Source organism: Canis lupus, chromosome 2 (genome assembly GCF_011100685.1).
Source record: "Canis lupus familiaris isolate Mischka breed German Shepherd chromosome 2, alternate assembly UU_Cfam_GSD_1.0, whole genome shotgun sequence".
NCBI lineage: Eukaryota > Metazoa > Chordata > Mammalia > Carnivora > Canidae > Canis > Canis lupus.
In genome coordinates, this window is record NC_049223.1 from 80,657,906 (window position 1) to 80,679,050 (window position 21,145).

The window sequence follows — 21,145 nt, forward strand, 5'->3', positions numbered from 1 at the left end:
CACCTTAAAAATGTAGAAAAGAGCAAAATAAACTCAAAGTAAGTAGAAGGAAAAATAATAAGCACAACAGTGGGTCATGAGGAAGAGATAAATAGAGAAAACAACCAGTTGTTTCTCTGAAAATATTTTTATTTATTTTTTATTTTATTTTAAAGATTTATTTATTTATGATAGACATAGAGAGAGAGGCAGAGACACAGGAGGAGGGAGAAGCAGGCTCCATGCCCGGAGCCCGACGTGGGACTCGATCCTGGGTCTCCAGGATCGCGCCCTGGGCCAAAGTTAGGCGCTAAACCGCTAAGCCACCCAGGGATCCCCTGAAAATATTTTTTTTTTAATTTTTATTTATTTATGATAGTCACACAGAGAGAGAGAGAGAGGCAGAGACATAGGCAGAGGGAGAAGCAGGCTCCATGCACCAGGAGCCTGATGTGGGATTCGATCCCAGGTCTCCAAGATCGTGCCCTGGGCCAAAGGCAGGCGCCAAACCGCTGCGCCAACCAAGGATCCCTGAAAATATTTTTTTAAAAATTTGGTCATCTTCTAGCCAGACTGGTCAAAAATTAGAAGAAAAACAAAATCCTAGTAGCAAAACAGAAAGAATGGATATCAGTATGGATCCTGTAGATATTCAAATGATACTAAAAGTAGGGGCATCTGGCTGGCTCAGTAGGAAGGGCATGCAACTCTTTTGTTCTCAGAATCATGAATTCAAGCCCCCCATTGGGCATAGAGTTTACTTAAATAAAGAAAACTTTTTTAAAAATGATACTAAAAGTGTATTATAAATGACTTTATGGGAGTGAATTCAATAATTTTGATGAAGTGGACAAATTCCTTGAAAAATATAACTACCAGACTGACATAAAGATGAAATAGAAAAGATGAATAGTGCTATGTTGGCTATAGGTAGATGTGTTATCAAAAACCTTTTCACATGGGATCCCTGGGTGGCGCAGCGGTTTGGCACGCCTGCCTTTGGCCCGGGGCTGATCCTGGAGACCTGGGATCAAATCCCACGTCAGGCTCCTGGTGCATGGAGCCTGCTTCTCCCTGTGCCTGTGTCTCTGCCTCTCTCTCTCTCTCTCTCTCTCTCTCTCTCTCTGTGTGTGACTATCATAAATACGTACATACATACATACATACCTTTTCACAAAGAAAGCTCCAGGCCCAGGTGGCTTCACTGATGAATCATATCAAACAATTAAGAAAAATGGAACACCAGTATAAGATCCTTTCAGAAAATAAACAAGGAATAATCACTTCCCAGTTCATTTTAGGAGGCCATCAAAACCTGATTCCAAAATCTAACAAACACATTACAAAAAGAAAAGTTATAGATTGGTATCTTTTTGAACACAGACACAAAAATTCTCAAGAAAATTTCAGCAGATCAAATATAACTGTAAAAAGGATGATGCCTTCCTAACCAAGTTTGAGTTTGTCCCAGAGATGTAAAGTTGGTTTAACATTGGTGAATCAGTGTAATTCACCATAACAGGATAAAGGAGAAAACCTGTAACTTGCAAAATAGAAAAAGAGGGGAACTTCCTCAACCAGATAAAGAGAATCTCTGGAAAAACCTATGAGTTCACAGCACACTTAATTGTGAAATAGTTGGTGCTTTGCCCGTAAGGAACAAAGCAAGGACGTCCACTCCTGGCTTTGTTCAGGATGATGCTGCTAGACATTATAACAAGTATCTTAAAGGCAAGTATAAAAGAAAGCATGAAGTTTGGAAAGGAGGAAATAAAACTGTACCTAGTCACAAATAATACTATCACTGACTTAGAAAATTCCCAAGCATCTACAGAACTACAAGAACGTAAGTAAATTTAGCAAGGTTGCACAATAGAAGGTCAATATGCAAAAAGGCTTTTTGTTTTGTTTTGTTTTGTTTTGTTTTGTTGTTTTAACTAGCATTAACCGGAATTTTACTGCAGGCTCTAACCAACGACATTAAGCAAGAGGAAAAATAGGAAACTAAAGATCCTCTATGAAGAGGATCTATATGGCCCTATATATAGAAAATCTTAACAAACCCACACCAGAAAACTAGAACTAAAATTAGATTAGTGAGGACATAGGATACAAGACCAGTATAGAAAACTCAGCTATATTTCTGTGTACTAACAGTGAACAACCCAGTAAGAAACTGTTTCCACTTATAATAACATCAAAAAGATTAAAATACTTAGGAGCCATTAACAAAAAAATGCAAGGCTTGTACACTGAGAACTATAAAACTTTGTTGAAATGAAATTAAAGACCTAAATAAATGGAAAGACATCCCATATTTGTAGTTGACTTTTTTTTTTTTTTTTTTTTTTTTTGAGTAATCTCTACACTCAGCGTGGGGTTCCAGCTCACAACCCTGAGACTAAGTCTACTGACTGAGCCAGTCAGGCACCCCTGGAAGGCAATATTTTTAAGGTGGCAATATGCCCCCAGACTTACAAATTCAACACAATCACTGTCAAAAGCCCAGCAGTTGTTTTTATAGAAATTGACAAGCAGATCCTAAAATTCATATGACAATCTCATGCAAGGGACACAGCCAAAACAACTTGATTTCTGTGTACAGAAAACATTTGCAGCCTTGTGTGTAATAGAGAATTTAAGCACCAACTGTCCTTCCATAGGAAAACGGTAGGCAGTGACAGTCCTTTGATTAACAAAGAAGATTGTTGTCATTTAAAATATGCCAGGACAAGAATAGACAGACCATTAGAATATTTAAAAGTTCCAAAATAGACTACACTTTAATGAAATTCTAACATGGAATGCCAGAAGTAAGTATCACAAATCAGAAGCAAAAGTAGGTTTAGTCAGTGATTTGAGGCAATTAACAGTTTTTACAATTTGAGGGGGAATACTTTAAAAACAAAAAGTAGGGGCGTCTGGGTGGCTCAGTTGGTTGAGCATCTGACTTGGGTTTCAGCTCAGGTCATGATCTCAGGGTCCTGGAATGGAGTACGGAGTTGGGCTCTACACTGGACATGGGGCCTGGCGTTCTCCCTCTCCCTCTGCCCCCTCCTTTTTAAAAAAAATGATATATAATATGTAATAAAAAATTTTAAAGATGTAAAAACTTAGAAATTTCTAAGTATTCATGAAACCTCAGAAAGGAGTGTGGTCTTTTTAGATTTAACAGTGATAATATCGTAAGAGGAAAAGGTGATCAGTTTGACACCTTTAAAGCACATTTAAGCATTTAAATCTGTGCGTTTTAAAAATTCCATTACCCAAATTAGAAGTTAGATAGCCAGTTGCTGCTTAAAGGCTGCCAATGAGGGAGGGGCAGGGTTAGCATCAGATATAATAGATTTGTGGTATATATTTTGGTCTTGTCCGGGGTTTCCAGCTCCTAAAACCCATGTAATCCTAAGTGTTCAGAGCTATAGGGTCATCTTTTGTTATAAGACTTTGGTTTTGCTCCCAGTTCCTGAAATAGCTCCAGATATATAATAAAGGTAAAAGCAAGTTACCTTTTGTTATTGTTATCTTTTGTTATTCATAACAAGCCCCTTTCAGCCGTCAGTTTATGTTAATGACATGATTTTTAGAAATCTAGATAACTGGCAGGAACCAACCCTGTGTTTAGAGAGTTAGAACACAAAGCCCTGCCCCTTGACCTAGGAGGCAAGAGAGGTTAGAGGTCGAATCACTTAAGCCAACAGCCAGTTTGTAATCAGTTGTGCCTACACACTGAAGACTCCATAAAATCCCTGGAATGTGTGGGGTTCAGAGAGCTTGGGTGGGTGAACCCCTGGAGGTGCAGTGAGAAGACATGGCCCTGTTCCCCCTTCCCTTGCCCTGTGCATCTCTTCCATTTGCCTGTTCTACTAAATCAGTAGATTTAGTAACTTACAGTCTAGTAAGTTAACTATTTCTCTGAATTCTGTGAGCCACTCTAGCAATTACCAAACCTAAGAAGGGGATTATGAGAATGTGATTTATAGCCAGTCATCTAAGAGCACAGGTGACAACCCAAACTTGCAGCCTGAGGAGGGTGTGGCAGTCAGTGGGACCTGTGGCATGTGGTGCTGTCTCTGGGTCCATGGTGTCAGATTGGGTTACAATGTAGGACACCTAGCTGGTGTTGAAAGTACATGTTTGGTGACCAGGAATATTGAGAGTGAGAAGGTGAAAGGTTCACAGCTTTTAAAAAATGCGCTTTAAAAAACATTCCCCCCCCCAAAAAAAAACATTCCCAAGATCTCAAACAAAGAGGCAAAGACCATGGATGGACTGTCTCTAGCAGTAGTCAACTAGAAGGAACAGGCCACGCAGGTGTGGATGTTCATCTGCTCTCTGGTGCGCCTCCAGCACCCAGAATGGGACCTGGCACAGAGCAGATTTTGAATAAACCATGAGTGAAGAAAAATCACTGACTTGATGACAAATATTCAGCCACCTCGATTTTCAGAGATCTCAGATAAAACACTGACAATGGTAGTAGTTCTCCCTTCTCAAACTAGGAGAGGTTTTTAAAGGTCTCGGCTCCCAGTGTTAGCAGAGATAGGGCTGAGAGGTATTTGTACATTGCTGATAGAAGTACAGATAACGCGGTGTGTTAACTAATCTCGTGATGATCATTTCACAACATAAACACTCCAGATTCTGTGCCACACTTTCGTGCTGTACACCTTAAATTTGCACATTGTCAATTATATCTCAGTAAAGCTAGAAAAAAAACCTAGATAATGCTAAAGGATATTTGGGGAGGGGGATATGTTTTTTTTTGTGGGGGGAGATATGTTTCTAAATGCCATGCATAGAAAAGTACTGAGAGGCCCAGAGCAGCAGCCAAGAAATAGGTTTGTTGAGTGCTTGTCTGTGTACCAGATGCCATGAAAATCGCAGTTTTATTTCATCTTTGTAATAATCCTGTGACATAAATATTAGTTCCATTTTATAGGTCAAGAAAGAGGCTCAGAGAGCGAACGAGTCCATAGAGCTGCACTCTGCATGATGATGATCATGGTTAAACTAAATATGTGGCAGACACTCCCCCTTCATCTTCCCGTGTGTTAATTCACCTGCAGTAGTCCCATGAGATGTAGGTACTGCTCTCTGCTTTGTGGGTGAGGAGCTGAAGCCGGGGTTTGCCAAGAACCTAGGAAGCGTCCAAGCCAGGACTCAGACCAGGCTCCCTGCCACCAGGCCTGCGCTCCAGCTTCCAAGCCAGTGCTACTGCCCTTCCTCCCACCTGCTGCACCCACGCACATGGACACTCACAGCGCTTAGGAGTGGGGGACTGTCTCTACCCCTGTAGCTTTCCTTTTCCTAGAAATGTATATGCAGTGTGACTCCGCAGTGCTTAGAATGTGTAAGGATAACATAAAAACAGAAGTACAGAAAAAAATTCTGAGTGTGCCCTGAGAAAGCCAAATGGGTTAGAAGAGCAGCTGACATATGCAGATGTCTCAGGTCTTATTACAACAAAGGGCAGGAAGATTGAACATCCCGTCAATATGACCGGAGTGTTTTGTTGTTTTTGGTCAGATGTGGTCCTATGGTGTTGGATGCTTTAATCAAGATTAAGAATGAAATTGACTCTACCTTGACCTTCCGAAGATCATGCAGAGAAGGTAAGCATTTCCTTCCTTGTTAAACTTTAGACACTTAGGCTCTGGTTCCGCGGCCGGCCTGCCTGCCACAGCTGAGCTGGCGGTCTGCCAGGAGACCAGGTGTTGCACTTCCTTTCCTTGGGTAAATGCGCCTAAAACTCCCAAGTGTAGTACAGGTTCTGTACATTTCTGAGTTTTCTTCCCATCGGGAATCATATGTAGCCTGGTTCCTGCATCTGGCGTGAGCTGCCCACCCCTCAGGCATTAACTCCCATCTGCTAGCAGGACGCAGCCCATCTCTGCACCACTGCTGAGCTCATTCACTGGGGACAGCAGTGGAGTTTCTAGTCAGTGCTTGTGCACATTAACCCTTGTCCAGCAAGGGGGCACAGGTGTGCCGCTGCCAGCTCCCAGCATTACGAGTGTACACGTATATAAAGTATCTGCTCAGTAGGAATGTTCTAGGCAGGAACAGTCTCCCCACAGTAAGAGCTGTTATGCTAGAAAAATATAATTACTAATGAAAGTCTAACAGTGATACAGTTTTTTAATATAAATTTAAATAAAGTGAGTTGATACTAAGAAAACTCATAAATAGGGCAGCCCAGTGGAGCAGTGGTTTAGTGCTGCCTTCAGCCCAGGGCATGATCCTGGAGACCTGGGATCGAGTCCCACGTCCGGCTCCCTGCCTAGAGCCTGCTTCTCCCTCTGCCTATATCTCTTCCCCTCTCTCTCTCTCTCTTTCTGTGTGTTTCTCATGAATAAATAAATAAAATCTTAAAAAAAAAAGAAAAAGAAAACTCCTAGATAATCATTTAGCAGTCCTCAGACATGGGAAAAAAATCACAGAGGATTATCACAAGGGCTGACTGGTCCTGACGGCCGTAGAGCACAGTCAGTGGACCTTAGGCCCAGGGAGGTTAAGGGACTTCCAAAAAAACACATAGGTAGTTGGGGAGCCAGGCATCAGCCAGGGTTGTCAGATTCCAGAACCGCACTCAGGCGGTATGCTCTGCTGGCCAGGCTCAGAAAACCTGGGATAAAACCAAAACAGAGAGTAGGTTGGACCCCAACCAGTGATTGAAGCTTCTTCCTAAAATGACCTTCCATAAAAGGAAAAGTCACTATGGATATTGGCCCATTGCTTTTTGTCTTTGTTCGGTACATGTCAAGTATTCCAGCCTTCCTTCTAAGACATCTGCTTTGATTCAGCTAATCATACAGGATGGGATTTAGTGTACCAAATGCTGACAGATATTATAGTAGTTTGGCTGAGTCCTGCTGTTCAGGGAACGCTCTGTGGTAATTAAATACCAACTTTCCCCACGTAAATCCTGGCAACCTAGGAAATATAGATGCTTTTCAGTAACCTTTCTCCGTAAGACTTTGTCAGAGCCAAGAACATATGATGTGGCCCATCTGGACTAAAAAGTATGAGGCAGAGTGATACTAATTGCCACTCCTTTCTCTTCCCTTATCGTTTTTTAAGAGAATTTCCTGGGGAGCCTTTTTCAGAGAAGATTCATTGGATTTATTTTTTAAATTGCATACCATTTCTTATAAAAGCATACTTCTGGTTGGATGCCAGGCACACACAAATATATGGATAGCATTCAGTCTCCTGGGGAACTTCGCGGTATTTGCTAAAAACAGGTCTCTGTGTTGTCTTACACACTTACTAAGATTAGCAGGAGAAGAGAACGCGGTCTTACCAAAGTGATAACCCAGTACAGGTTTCACAACTAATCACATTTCTCTGGTCTGATGATCTTCAAGAAAACAGCTTCAGAGAAATGGGTTCAGATTGCATATTCCTCTTTAAACTCTAAAATATCTAGGAAATTTCCATACACAGCAAATGAGCCCGGGCAAAGAAAAGTGTCATCTTCAGGGTCCTTGGTCAGCACCTAACTTTTGCTTGGTTAGCTTTGCTTTGCTTTCACATTAGTTCATTCTTCTCCCTAGAAAGACAGTGCTCGGGCAGTTTATGTGGGTTTCATGGCCCCCACTGTGCTGCTAGTTTTGATGGAGACTATAGAGTAAGAGTCATATGTGGATAATCCATATCGAGGCCTCAGCCAGAAGATGGCCAAGACTGTTGATTTGCTTTTTGGGTTCTGTCTGTCAGAGTTTGAGTAGTTTGAGTTCAAATAACAGGCAGGGCTGCCTTTTTTTTTTTTTTTTTTTTTTTTTCTTCTTTTTTTTCTTTTTCTGAAAATGCATGAAGCATGGAGCTAGGGATTGGCGTGGCAACTCTGTGATGCCAACAATGCCCCAGGCCCTTTCTGTCTTCCAGTGCCGTCTGTAGTGTGCAGATTCCAGCCTCAGGGTTGCCTCATGGCTTTTTGGAACTGGTCATTAGATCTCCATCCCAGGCAGGAAGACAGCAGTGGGGCACCTCTGCCACGGGTGTACTCCATGTCAGTGCTGCTCATGATGGTAGGGGAATGAGGGAATGACATTCCAGAAAATGAGTCTGAAGCTGGACTTCCCGAGCCTGGGTACAGAAGCGTTGAATGCCTTCTCTGTCTCAGGCATCTGTGGCTCCTGTGCCATGAACATCAACGGAGGCAACACTCTGGCTTGCACCCGCCGGATCGACACCAACCTCAGCAAAGTCTCCAAAATCTACCCTCTGCCGCATATGTATGTGATAAAGGATCTGGTTCCTGTGAGTTTCTGCCTCCCCTCCCATCCCTCCCCTGCCCCCTCTCTCTCCCATCCCCTCTCTCTCTCCTGACTCTTCCCCACCCCACCTTTTTTTATTTTCAGGGAGAAGGGAAGAGGTGTGTGTGAGGGAAAGATGTGTTATCATTCTTTAGGGCAGGCTTTTTTTCCTGAGTTTAATTGAGGAATTTGAATGGTGGAAGATAAACACACCTGGAAGATTCTCCAGCCCCTCATTGGAGAGGATTGTTTGGGACTAACAGGGACTTTAGAGTTGGAACAGTCCCAGAATCAAAAATTTGGCCATAACTACAAAGAATTCATGTGGAAAATAGCAGTGGGGAAGGCAACAATTGTTACACAGTGTACTTCCACACTGTACTTCCACAGTGTCTGCCTCCCCACTCGTGAGCGCCTTCATGGACCAGGCCTCAGGAGTGGGTAGAGGAGAGATTTCCCAGCCACAATGAACACTGACCATTTCTCCTTCTGTCACTTGCACGGATCCACGCCAAAGAGAGTCCAACTTCTGCTGCTGTGCGATGGGGAAGTGGGCAGCATCCAAGAAATGGGGTGACTGAGAATGCTAGGGAGTGATAGTAGAATCTGACCCTTCTTTTCTTCTTCTTCCCCTTACTCAGGACTTGAGCAACTTCTATGCTCAGTATAAATCCATTGAACCTTATTTGAAGAAGAAGGATGAATCCCAAGAGGGCAAGCAGCAGTATCTGCAGTCCATAGAAGATCGTGAGAAACTGGTCATTAGTCCCCTTTTACTGTCTTGCTTTGAGGAATTCTGTGCAAAGATGCTTGGGAGAAGTGTGGCTTGGGGGGGGATGGGGTGGGGGAGTAGCTGCATGGGACAATGCCGACCATTAATGGAGTGTATGCTGGAAAGGAACCACAAGAGCATCTGTCCAAGGGCTGGACAGCTGTCCTCTCAGGACCAGGGGGTAGTATGAACCCATAAGGGGCCCTCAAGGGGTCAAGGATCCAGAGCATGTCTGCCCCGCCTAGAAGGGCACATGATTACCATGTTGCAGGATGTTTGTTTGTTTCAAGAGAAACTTGTATGCAAAAGATCAGGTCTTGCCAAGTTGGCAGCTCCATTAGAGTGGCTCTTCAACAGTGGGCACATCAAAGACATGCTGGCCATGGGCGCTGGAGCTTCCATCTCCCTGTTTCATAGCAAAACAGTTCATGGCAAAACCAGGACCAGAACCTTGCTGTTTTTTCGTAACACCCAGTGTCCCAGGGGTTGCCGGGTGGGACGGTGACGGCCCTGTCACTCTCTTGACATCCCAGTGTCCGGGCTCTGAAGTCTTCCGGTGAAGGAGTCGTTCTCAAGTTCTCAGTCTCCTGCTCTGGCGCTGTTCCCTCCAAGAAGCCTCTGATCTGCACTCGTACTCCCCGCACACTCTGTGTCCTTGTGGAGAGGAAGAGGTGGGAAGGGGACCCAATAGAGATGGGTCCCAACAACAATCTGCACAGGACCAAGGACATGTGCCATGTCACGGTCAGCGCATCACGCGTTCCTCCAGTACAGCACTTGTCCAAGGAGCATCACTGACTCACCACCATGCTAGCAGGCCGGGCGCCCCTCAGGGGCAGCGGCAGCGACGGGATCTTAGTCCTTTCTGGACCCCGAGGCCACAGCACGGGTTATTTATCAGTACATGTTAGGCATGTGGATGAGTAAACACACTTTACCTTTTAGAAGTCTTGGGGAATATTTAGGCCCCCTCCTCTTCCCTGTAAAACTTTTTTTTTTTTTTTTTTTAAGATTTTATTTATTCATGAGAGACACACAGAGAGAGGCAGAGATGTAAGAGGAGAGTCTTCACGTGAGTGCCCAGTGCTCATCGTAGAGTGGTGTAAAGGCAGTGCAGACAGCTTTCTCCCGTGTCAGGAGGAGTTTGTTGTTCTGGCACAAGGCTCGCCCTGCATTCCTCACTCGCAGGGAGTCTGACTGCCCAGGGCCACCGGGCTGGGTTGGAACTGGTCTCTCCGGGCCAACTGGCCCTCCCGCATTCCTCCGTAGGCAAGCCTCCTGGATGCCCTACTCCTAGAGCATGACTGATTACCCTGAGTGTGTATTCTGGAAGTTCAAGGATTACTCAAATACCAAAAATTTGTTAAGCATTTTTCACTTCCTTAAGTTAATATGCTGAACATAACGTTTTCTCACAATTTTAAAAGCCTTAATGCTCACTGTGGGTAATTGGAAAATCCAGATAACTCTTTTTAAGTAATCTGTGCTATTGCAGCACCCAAGGATAATGTCTGTTGTCAGCTACTTTTGCTTTTCTTTTATCTGCTACATTTGTATGTAGCTGGGATCAGAATGCAAATATGCTTTTGTGTCCTGCCTTCTTCACTTAGGTTATTGTAAGCATTTTCCTGCGTTCTTGAGAATTCTTCGTAAGCATTCGCTTAGACTTTGTTCTCTGCTACTTCAGTTGAATGCACTGTATATTATTTAACCATTCCACTACTGTTGGACAGTGTCGCTCCCTGTTACAAAGAAGGCTAGATAAACATCTTGATCTTTCAAGTTCTAGCCAAAATTTGGAGTTTCTTTTCTTATTACAGGTTTTTCTGTAAGTGAGCTGAAGAATGTGACCATCACGAAGGCTCTTGAGCCTGTCCCCTATGCTTTCTAGATCAGTGGGGCAGTTTGCGTTCCTGCCTGCTCTCTGAACAGAACATAGATTTTGTTGAAGACTCACAGTTACAATCATGACCATCAACTGTGTGTCATCTGTTACAATAAGCTGTCACTTCAGATGTCAGTGTGCCCTTCTGTCTTGCTGCTTTTAATCAATTTCTGTTTTTTGCGAAATCAGGAGGTCCAGTTTGTTAGAACTGGGTGGACAGATTGAGTCAGCGTGCCAGGTTTAAAGAGCAGGCATTCCAGGGATCCCTGGGTGGCGCAGTGGTTTAGCGCCTGCCTTTGGCCCAGGGCACGATCCTGGAGACCCGGGATCGAATCCCACGTCAGGCTCCCGGTGCATGGAGCCTGCTTCTCCCTCTGCCTATGTCTCTGCCTCTCTCTCTATCTCTGTGTGACTATCATAAATTTAAAAAAAAATTTAAAAAAATAAAAAGATAAAGAGCAGGCATTCTAGAGTCGGACTGCCTGGGGTCCTGTCCCAGCCCTGCTGCTTGCCTGTGCGACCCTGGACCAGTGACCTAACCTCTCTAGACTCTAGTAGTCCTCATGCCACAGGATTGTTGTGATCAAATGATGAGAAGTGAGTTGAGCTCACGGGGCTCATTGAGGATGGTATCCCCATTGCCGGCCTGGTCTTTCCTCAGCACCAGGGCAGAGGCTTTTTTTTTTTTTCCCCCCAAATTTTTATCTAAATTCTAGGTAGTTGATATATGGTGCAATATTGGCTTCTGGAGTAGAGTTCATGATGCATCACTTACATACAACACCCAGTGCTCATCACAAGTACTCTCCTTGATAACCCATCACCCATCTAGCCCATCTTCCACCCACCTCCCTCCATCAACCCTCAGTTCGTTCTCTATCGTTAAGAATCTCTAAAAAAAAAAAAAAAAAAAAAGAATCTCTTACGGTTTACTTTCCTCTCCCCACCATTTGTTCATCTGTCGTTTTCTTAAATTCCACATGGGAGGGCAGTGGCTTTTGTAGACTCCTGGATGCCCCAGCACACAAGTCCTTCCTCATTTTCCTAGAGTACATTCTAAGCGGTGAAGTGTTTGGGTGGGTTGGTTGGGTTTTTAATGGGTTTTTGGTTTTGTTTTTAGATAACTGAGAGGTTATTGTTTATTAGAAGATAAGTACTTTGTGCTTGGACTTAAGAACTCTGGGTTCTAACCCGACAAACACGTACATTTCAACACCAAGATCTTTTTTATGAGTCTGATAAATCTTTGCAAGCCACCCCTAAGATTTTGCCAAGAAAACTCACACGCAAGTAGGCGCTCTGTTCACGCACAGATCCTGGACCTCGCGTTCAGCCAGCGGAACACATGCCAGTCTCTTCCATCATGTGCTCCTGACTGCCCTTCCCCTCCACACAGGACGGGCTGTACGAGTGTATCCTGTGTGCTTGCTGCAGCACCAGCTGCCCTAGCTACTGGTGGAATGGAGACAAATACCTGGGGCCTGCGGTTCTCATGCAGGTAAGGTGCTCCTTTGCTGCTCTAAGAGAACTTAAAACAGGCATCCAGGGACGCCTGCTTGGCTTAGTCCGTTGAGCATCCGATTTAGTTTTGGCTCAAGTCATGATCTCCGAGTTGTGAGATCGAGGCCTATGTCAGGCTCCCTGCTCAACGTGGAGTCTGCTTCTCTCCTCTCCCTCCACTCCTTGTTTTCCCTCTCTCTCTCTTTCTCTCCTTCTCAAGTAAATAAATAAATCTTTAAAACAAAACTGAGACATCCAGAAGTCTAAGAGGACAGCGTATTGTTGGAGCCAGGGTCCCAGCAGGCGCCTGTCACAGGGCAGGTGGCTACATTGTCCTCGCTTGGCTTTTAGCAAATCTTCATCTGCAAAGTACCTCACTTCTGTGTGGTGAGGGTCACCCCGAGGGGTGGTGGCACGCATTTTGGCAAAACTGGCCTTGCAGGTGTTTAAACCTATCCCCTATGCTGCTGGCTCTTGCCACTTTCCCCAGACCACAGCTGTCAGGTGGCCCCCCCATCTCCCTCACATGGGGATTTTTGAAGTGCAAGCAGGGAATAGAAATTTCATTGAGGGGAAGCTTCCCAGCTCAGGCTGGTACTTGTTTCCAGGCTAATGAAAGCCTGGAGTCCCGACTTTAGGGGTTAGTTGGCGAGAAGGCAGCACTGCCTCTCAGGCACATCACCACATGTGTAGTTCCCTGCAAAGAAACTGCCTTTGTTCCCAGAAAGCTGTGCTTTTTAAGTTTGTGGTCAGTGCTTTTCACAAGATTCTCAACTCCAAAAAAACAAGTTCTCATTTCTCATTTTCCCAAAAAAGGGAAGTTATGTGCTGTGTGACCATTTAGCAATATTGATTCTCATCTACATAAAGGATTGGTAATGACACCCCTTCACAGTTGGCACCTGTACCCACGCTGAGTTGGTGAATGGAGCTGCCCACGGGCAGGCAGTTAGCTGCCTTTGGGGTGGACTGACCAATTATGAGTCCATCAGTGGAACAAATATTATCTCTGGACAGATCTCTTAAGTCATCTGTGAAGACAGAGTCATGTCTTACGGGCCCTGCCTTCCCTACTCAATCTGGGCAGGAAGCCAGTGAGCACCTTGAAATAATGAAGCGATGCCTAGTCACCCGTCATTAAGCACCAGGGTACCAGGTGTGGTTCGCTTTGGGGTGGGGGGCGTTGATGGAGAGGAATTACAAAGGAGGGACCTTTCCTTGGAAGATGGCAAGAACTAAAGAGCAGAGACAAGGCCCCTAAGCTGAGGGGCTCCCTTCTGCTCCCCTGGGGCTTTGAGCTGACCGTTGGGTTGCCAGTGCAGCTCATCAGCACCCCCCGCCCCTGTTCTGCAGGCCTACCGCTGGATGATCGACTCCAGAGACGACTTCACTGAGGAGCGCCTGGCCAAGCTGCAGGACCCGTTCTCTCTGTACCGCTGCCACACCATCATGAACTGCACAAGGACCTGCCCCAAGGTACGCGGCGCTGGTGGCCCCCAGCCCTGCCTCCCTCCCCCGAGCTCACGTGTCAGAGGTGGAGAGGCACCAGAGTACCTGTCCCCTTGACGCGAGCCTGGGCTCCGGCTGGCACCTAATGCAAGGAACAGACATGCTCAGGCCCCGGAGGAAGGTTTACTTGTAGGGCGCACGCGGGCCCAAGGGAGTCCCCGAGCAGGAACCCGAGCTCACCGTGACTCGGTAGGAACTACAGGAGGAAAGGTGGCACAGCCCCAGGTCCCTCTCCGTGTTTTCCCTCGTCTCCGGGCTCCTGCTCACCCCGCTTCCACGCCCTCTCCCGCTTCCCGGGCTCACCCTGACCTGCCTGCAGCCAGCTGCCTGTCTTCTCTCAGCACGTCCGTGGCAGCCTGCATCCCAGGTGGACGAACTGCTGGGACTGGCTGCCACCTGAGCAGAGACTGGGCAGAGGGCTTCGCTGCAAGGTGTGGCGAGCAAGCAGGCAGGAGGTGGACAACGAGGGTGACCAGCTGGCAGTCTGAAGAAGGGGGGTGGGGGGCACGCGGCTGACCTTACACAGGAAACCCAGACTGCTAACCCCCTGCTCTTCGGCCTGGATGCCCGTGTTCCCAGGGGCCCCGTCTCTACCATGGCGCTTCTCCTGGTGTCAGCAGTGGGGCCTGGCGGGGGCCCCCAGGCCTCTAACTTGTGGGCAGGTTAGGCACCGATGTGCTCACCACAGCACAGGGAGTGAATAAGCCCAAGTGGCCGAGCCTGTGGGGCTGTGGGCCGGCGGCTCCAGGGGCACCGGGCCCCTGTGTTTCTCGGAAACTCCACATGGGCTTCGGGGGTGCTCAGGGACCTGTGGGAGTGGTGAGGCCCCGCTGTGGGGCGGGAAGGGGAGCTGGAGCTGAGCCCTGGGCAGGAAGGGGCTGGGGGCAGTGACTTGCCGAGGACGCTGTCTGGATGGGACAGGGACCCCGCTGCCCCCAGTGAGCTGTGCCGGTGGGCACAGACCCGCTAAGTCCTGCGGTAAACGGGGCACAGGCAGAGGTGCGGGTGCAGCGTCAGAGAGAGGGTGCCGCAGCGGCCCGACACCGACCCCGTCTCCTGCCGCCTCCCATGCAGCTGGTATCCCTGGCCTCTTGGGTGCTCTTCCAGAGGCTTCACGCTGCACATTGATGCACACGCATCCTGTTCTGTCTCCCACTGCCTTTTCCCCTTAATTTATTTTGGAGACTATTCCAGATTAGTCTTTTTTTTTTTAAGATTTTATTTATTTATTCATGAGAGACACAGAGAGAGAGAGGGGCAGAGACACAGGCAGAGGGAGAAGCAGGCTCCGTGCAGGGAGCCCAACGTGGGACTCGATCCCAGGAGCCCAGGATCACGCTCTGGGCCGAAGGCAGTTTCTAAACCACCAAACCACCCAGGCTTCCCCAGATCAGTCTTTGAAGAGGGTCCTCTCTCCCTTTCTCTCTCTCTGAAAATTTTTTTTTCTTTTTTTCTTTCTTCCCACACCTGTTTTTTTCCACTATGGAAGTGCCTTTTTTGGCAGTAGGGTTGAATGGACAAAACTTTCTCAGCTGGATGGGACGAGGCAGCCGCAAGTCTAGACGGCACCTGGAGTGAGGGAAAGTGGATGGCGTAGAGGAAACCCACATGACCTGAGCATCAAGGTCACGGTGTTCCACAGTGGCCGTGGGTCTCCTGTTTTGAGGCTTCCCAGGACAACACCTTGGCCTGAAAAGGCAGGCTAGTTCCCTGGAGCACGCGGTGGCGGGCAGGAGGCCGTGGTGGCCCTCCTGTGGGGACTGCAGGCCACACAGCATAGCGCATGGCCCAGGATGGGAGGCAGGGCCGACCACAGAGCACAGGCCCTGGGGAGTCGGGTGTGGGCGGGGGGTGCAGGGCCAGATGGCTGAGCCGGCCTGATCTCGAGCAGAGCCAGGCGCTTGGCACCAGTGAAACAGTTGCAGAAAATGCCAACCCCTGTTTACTTAGTCTCTGCACGCCTGCTGACAGGAGGTTTGCACACAAACTCAGGACCCTTGAAGGGTAGGGCCGCTTACCCTCACCCAGTCCTCCCTTTCCTGCGCACGGTCTTCACCACCTATCCTCCGGCCTCTTTCCCACACACTTCAGTGCCAGGGTCGGAGTCGTCCTGCTAACACGGGGACTCTCTTCCAACCTCGGACGAGTCCTTGTCTCACTTTGCCAGGTTTTCACTTGTCTCCCTGCTCGTAAGAGGTTGGCACTCCCAGGGTTCAATTAGGGCGCTTCCTGCAGACCCTACAGACTGCTAATGACACTTGAGGGCCCCCTGGGGAAGGTCGCTCCCAGGACCCGAGAGGGCTCCTGGGTGCCCATGGGAACGTGCAAGGGTCTGCAGGCCACTGGCTGGTTGAGCCCCCAGCCGTGGCCCGAGGAAGAGCTGCCCGCTCCTGGGGGTGTGTGCATTTTGCACACATGGACCTGGGGCAGAGGCGGGTCGGGGGCACTGCAGGTGGACGCGGGGAGCCCTGAGCCCGGGCACCTGACTTTCCGAGGACGTCGTTTGCCTCCACCTCACTTTGACCCTATTCCCGCTGCGGGGTTCGCCCAAGGCCCTGGGTTCTTCGTTCAGTTCACTTACCAGTGGTTTCTATTCTCTTCTTTACCCAAGGGGCTGAATCCAGGCAAAGCTATTGCTGAAATCAAGAAAATGATGGCCACCTATAAGGGGAAGAAAGCGTCCGTGTGACGCTGAGCGTGAAGTAGCCGGCTCGGCTGGACACACTTTACATCCAACTTGAGTCCCTTCAGAGGCCTTGATTTTCCATGAGCACAGCATGTATAATAAACATTTTAAGAAATAAATAAATGCTATTCTACTTTATTAACAAAAAAGCAAGCCCGTCCCTTTTACTTGCTGAAGAGAAATGTGCAGGTGCCAGAAGGAAGAGTCCACCAGGGCTCCCGAACCGAGCCCTTGGGTGGGTTCCTTCTCCCCCTAGCCTCTCTGTCGGGGGGGTGTGACTGTGCCCCCCTCACTCGTGGCCGGGGGAGCACCGGGCCCTTCCCCTGCAAGCTCACTGAGTGTTAGCTCTTGTCATCAGGCAGCCTCCCGGTTCCTCCAACATTCAGGATTAGCATGACGTGAAGCCGCGTCTTGCTAAGTCACTGTATCTCCTTGAGGCGAGGTTAGGCGCCTCCAGCACAGCAAGGACCGGGTCCCCTGTGACCTCGAGTTCCACAGCGGACCTCGAGGGGCCCCTCCCAGCAAGGGAGGCAAGCGCAGACTCCTGGCGCCGCAGCCTGGGCTTTACCACCAAGGCAGCAGCGCTCACCGAAAAGCCAGACTGCAAAAGTGCATCAGATCAGATGTGGGAGGCCCTGCAGACCCCATGTTGCACACGCCCTCCTCCCACCCCCCATTAACTGTTCTGTTCCTTCCAGACCTTGATGTCATGACACATGGGCATACAGAAAGCTTTCCCTTCAGAAACACGGTGTGAGGGGCCCCTGGGAGGCTCAGCGGTGGAGCCTCTGCCTTCAGCTCAGGTACCGGGCTGCTGGGATCAAGTCCCGCGTCGGGCTCCCTGCATGGAGCCTGCTTCTCCCTCTGCCTGTGTCTCTACCCTTCTCTCATGAATACATAAATAAAATTTTAAAAATACATATTTATGTATTCATGAGAGACACAGGCAGAGGCAGAAGCAGGCTCCATGCAGGGAGCCTGACGTGGGACTCAATCCCGGGTCTCCAGGATCACACTCCGAGCTGAAGGCGGTGCTAAACCGCTGAGCCACCCGGGGCTGCCCATAAATAAAATATTTTAAAAAACAAAAACGGGGTGTGATACAGGGCACCTGGGTGGCTCAGTCAGTTAAGAATCTGACTTGATTTCAGCTCAGGTCACGATCTCAGGGCCATGGGATCAAGCCCACTGTCAGGCTCTGCCCTGAGCAGGGAGTTTACTGAAGATTCTGGCTCCCTCCCTCTGCCCCTCCTGTGTCCGCCCACCCACCCGCTCCACCCCCACCGCAAGACGGGCTCGCTCTCACTCTCTCGCTCTCTTGCTTTCTAAAATAAAGATTTTTTTAAAGTAATTACACCCAACATGGGGCTCATACCCACGACCCCGAGATCAAGAGTCGCGTGTCCTACCAACTGAGCCAGCCAGGCGCCCCAGAACCTTCTTTTTAAGGCTGAAGAATGCTCCATTGTGGGTAGACACTTGGGTGCCTTCCATATTTTTTACTATTGTGACTAGGAGCAGCCTTCTATTTTTACCCAATATATAAGGGTCTCTCTTTTTTTTAAGATTTTATTTATTTATTCATGAGAGGCAGAGGCACAGGCAGAGGGAGAAGCAGGCTCCATGCAGGGAGCCCGATGCAGGACTCGATCCCAGGACCCCGGGATCACACCCTGAGCCGAAGGCAGATGCTCAACCACTGAGCCACCCGGACGTCCCTATAAGGGCTTCTTTGATGCTAATAAAGATCTGCCTGTGTGTGTGGTTTATATTCCGCCTCTAACCACTGGGTAAGGGCCCCGTGGTTCAGGTGCACGGCGACTGCCCTGCTGCTCTGCCCATCCGGGCGGCCCCTCCTTTCACCCGGGAACGCTCCCAGGCTGCTCTTCCACCCACTGCAGTGAGATCACCCAGGAAACAAGGGCTTCTTGCATCATGAGGCAAGTGGCTGAGAAAAATGCCTGCCTCACCCAGGATGAACCTTAATGAGCATTTCTGGCTTTGTAAAGGGACACCTCAAAAGCACTCGTCTCCACCATTATGAGAGGGGAGGCCGTTGGGGGTAAAGATGAGTAAGATTTGTTCCCACCTGGGAGCCAAGTCACCAAATTAAAAAGGAACAGGGACGCCTGGGTGGCTCAGCAGTTGAGCGTCTGCCTCCAGCCCAGGGCGTGATCCCGGAGTCCTGGGATCGAGTCCTGCACCAAGCTCCCCGCAGGGAGCCTGCCTCTCCCTCTGCCTGTGTCTCTGCCTCTCTGTGTGAATAAATAAAATCTTTTTAAAAAATTGAAAAAGAACAATGAATTACTAGAAATTAGAACAGGATCTTAAAAAAAAAAAAAAAGAACAGGATCTTCACCCTGCGGTGTCACCATCTCAAATTCTCCACCCCCCCACCAGCTGTAAGACCACACGGTATCCCGGCCCGCCCTCAGGTGGCGGAGCCCAAGTTGGGGAGTGAGAAGGGAGAGCGCAGGCCGCCGCTTCCACGGCTGCTCGCACCGACCCGCTTCTGTCAGCCCCGGGAAGGGCACGGTCCTTGGGTTCACGGATGACTGGACTTTGCCCCTCCTGCCTAGATCTGGAGAGACAGGATTTCTCACGAATAAGGCAATGGCTCAGGGAGACCAGCTCTGCGCCTCCCCCCCCCCCCGCCCCGGGAGGAAGCAGGGTCCCGGGAGCTGCCCCCGAAATCTGCCTGTGCACCTGTCGGATCTGTGTCTGCAGCCACTCTGCCCGTCTCAAACCGGGGCCGCATGGGAACACGTGATCCACCCGTAGTCGCATTTACTGCCTACGTCATCTTTCCCTGAGCTGCGGGCAAATGTCCCATTTCAACAGTCCCAAAGGCTTTCCAAATAAGAACTTCAGACCTGAGCTGAGAAGGACGGTATTTTGTCCTTGATGCCACTTCTGTGCCCAGAGCGTGTGCAGACACCGTGCCTTCTTCATCCACAAAGGTCGTAACTGGAATTCCTCGAGTTTCCCTAAGACAGGACCCAGCCATCCCTTCTTCCCTGGTCTTTGGGCAACTTGAATCTCTGTGCCTCTGTTTCCCGATCTATAAAATGGGAATTAACGGCATTCACCTCTCAGAATTGTGGCTCGAGTCCAAATGAGAAATATGTGAGTTCTTAACCCCCAGGAAAAGTAAATATGTGAGGTGACAGATGTGTGAAGTCAGGGAAGAGAATCCTTTATACGTAAAAAAAAAAAAAAAAAAAAACACTAAAAATTTTTTGTTTTTATTTTTGGTTTAAAGATTTTATTTATTTTTTTCATGAGAGACACAGAGAAAGGCAGAGACACAGGCAGAGGGAGAAGCAGGTGCCCTGCGGGGAACCCAATGCAGGACTCGATCCCAGGACCCCGGGGTCATGCCCTGGGCTGAAGGCAGATGCTCAACCGCTGAGCCACCCAGGGGTCCCAAAAGCTGAAAAAATTTTAAAATAAATACTTAACATATTAACTTTCAAAAAATAAAGACAAACGAGAAAGCATCTATCCTACAGTAGGGCAAATGCTCCAGAAACGCAATCCAGGAGCTTTGTCTCAAATCCCCACGGCATGGAAGTCCCCTCAATGCCACAGGGACCACCTCGGTGACGACCTGGGATATTTCTCATCGGCCTGACCAGAGCCATTCATTGGATGGTTTCCCTGGGCAGGACCACCAGCGCTCATTTCTCGTGTCACACTGACCGCTCGGTGCAGGGACCGAGCACCGCCGGCCGAGCCCAACACCCTAATTCTCTCCGACCTTTCCCCTCCTTGCCCAGGAGACTACAAGGCAAATTGCTGAAACCCCACTTTATGTGTCTAGACAGCCATCGTCTTGTCATGGGGTTTGTCACTAGGTGAGAAAATCCGCTTTCGTAGCAAAACTCTAGTGAAACTGGAGAAATTGAGAAGTAAGGCAATTAATGCTCTAGAATAAACTGGTTCACACTAGTGACTTGTCAATCCTTTTGCCTCTTGGACCAGGCATAGTTTATGTCCTTCTCCCGGGGCGGGGGGGAGGGGAGGCAAAGAAGAAGCCACCCTCTAAGGAAAGTTCCTTGATGGGTCCTGACCCACAGGTGACTGGAGCCCAACCCACAGACCACTCAGAGGACCACAGTGACAGCCACTTCCCCCAAAGGTAGCCCCAGCAGACGGGAGCGCCTTCCACATCCTCTGTGGTTTGGGAGGAAGCGTCCTCTGGCCTCCTGCCTGGCCAGGCGTTGGGCGGAGCAGCAGGTGCATCTCCTTCGCGAGGGCTCAGAGAGTGGGGCCGCTTCAAAGCCCAGCAGTATGAGCAGCGTGCCTGAGGGGACCCATCTGGCAGGGGGGTCCCTGAGCCCCATGATTTTACGAAACTTCCAGCCGAGCGCCAGAAGCTGAAGAAAGCAACCGGCTTCTCCCAGGCACCGGCTATCTCGTTCCGCCCTCTGAACAGCTGCCGATTTCCAGCCCAGGACGGGGGCTCAGAGAGGGAAAGGGACTCTTTTAAGGTCACACAGCTAGAAAGTGCCGGATGCACGTCGCAAAGCCCAGCCCCGGCGCCGGTCCCA

At 48.8% G+C, this 21,145-nt stretch overlaps 1 protein-coding gene across 1 annotated transcript in view; it reads left to right on the forward strand.

The window, feature by feature from the left end:
- Nucleotides 1-16,730, forward strand: part of SDHB (succinate dehydrogenase complex iron sulfur subunit B) — a 31,888-nt gene extending 15,158 nt beyond the window's left edge. The window contains 6 exon segments of the mRNA NM_001252217.1: nt 5,509-5,594; nt 8,108-8,244; nt 8,882-8,998; nt 12,294-12,395; nt 13,751-13,873; nt 16,518-16,730. Coding sequence (NP_001239146.1) covers nt 5,509-5,594; nt 8,108-8,244; nt 8,882-8,998; nt 12,294-12,395; nt 13,751-13,873; nt 16,518-16,595 — 643 coding nt within the window. The 3' untranslated portion in view covers nt 16,596-16,730.
- The last annotated feature ends 4,415 nt before the right edge of the window (nt 16,731-21,145 follow it).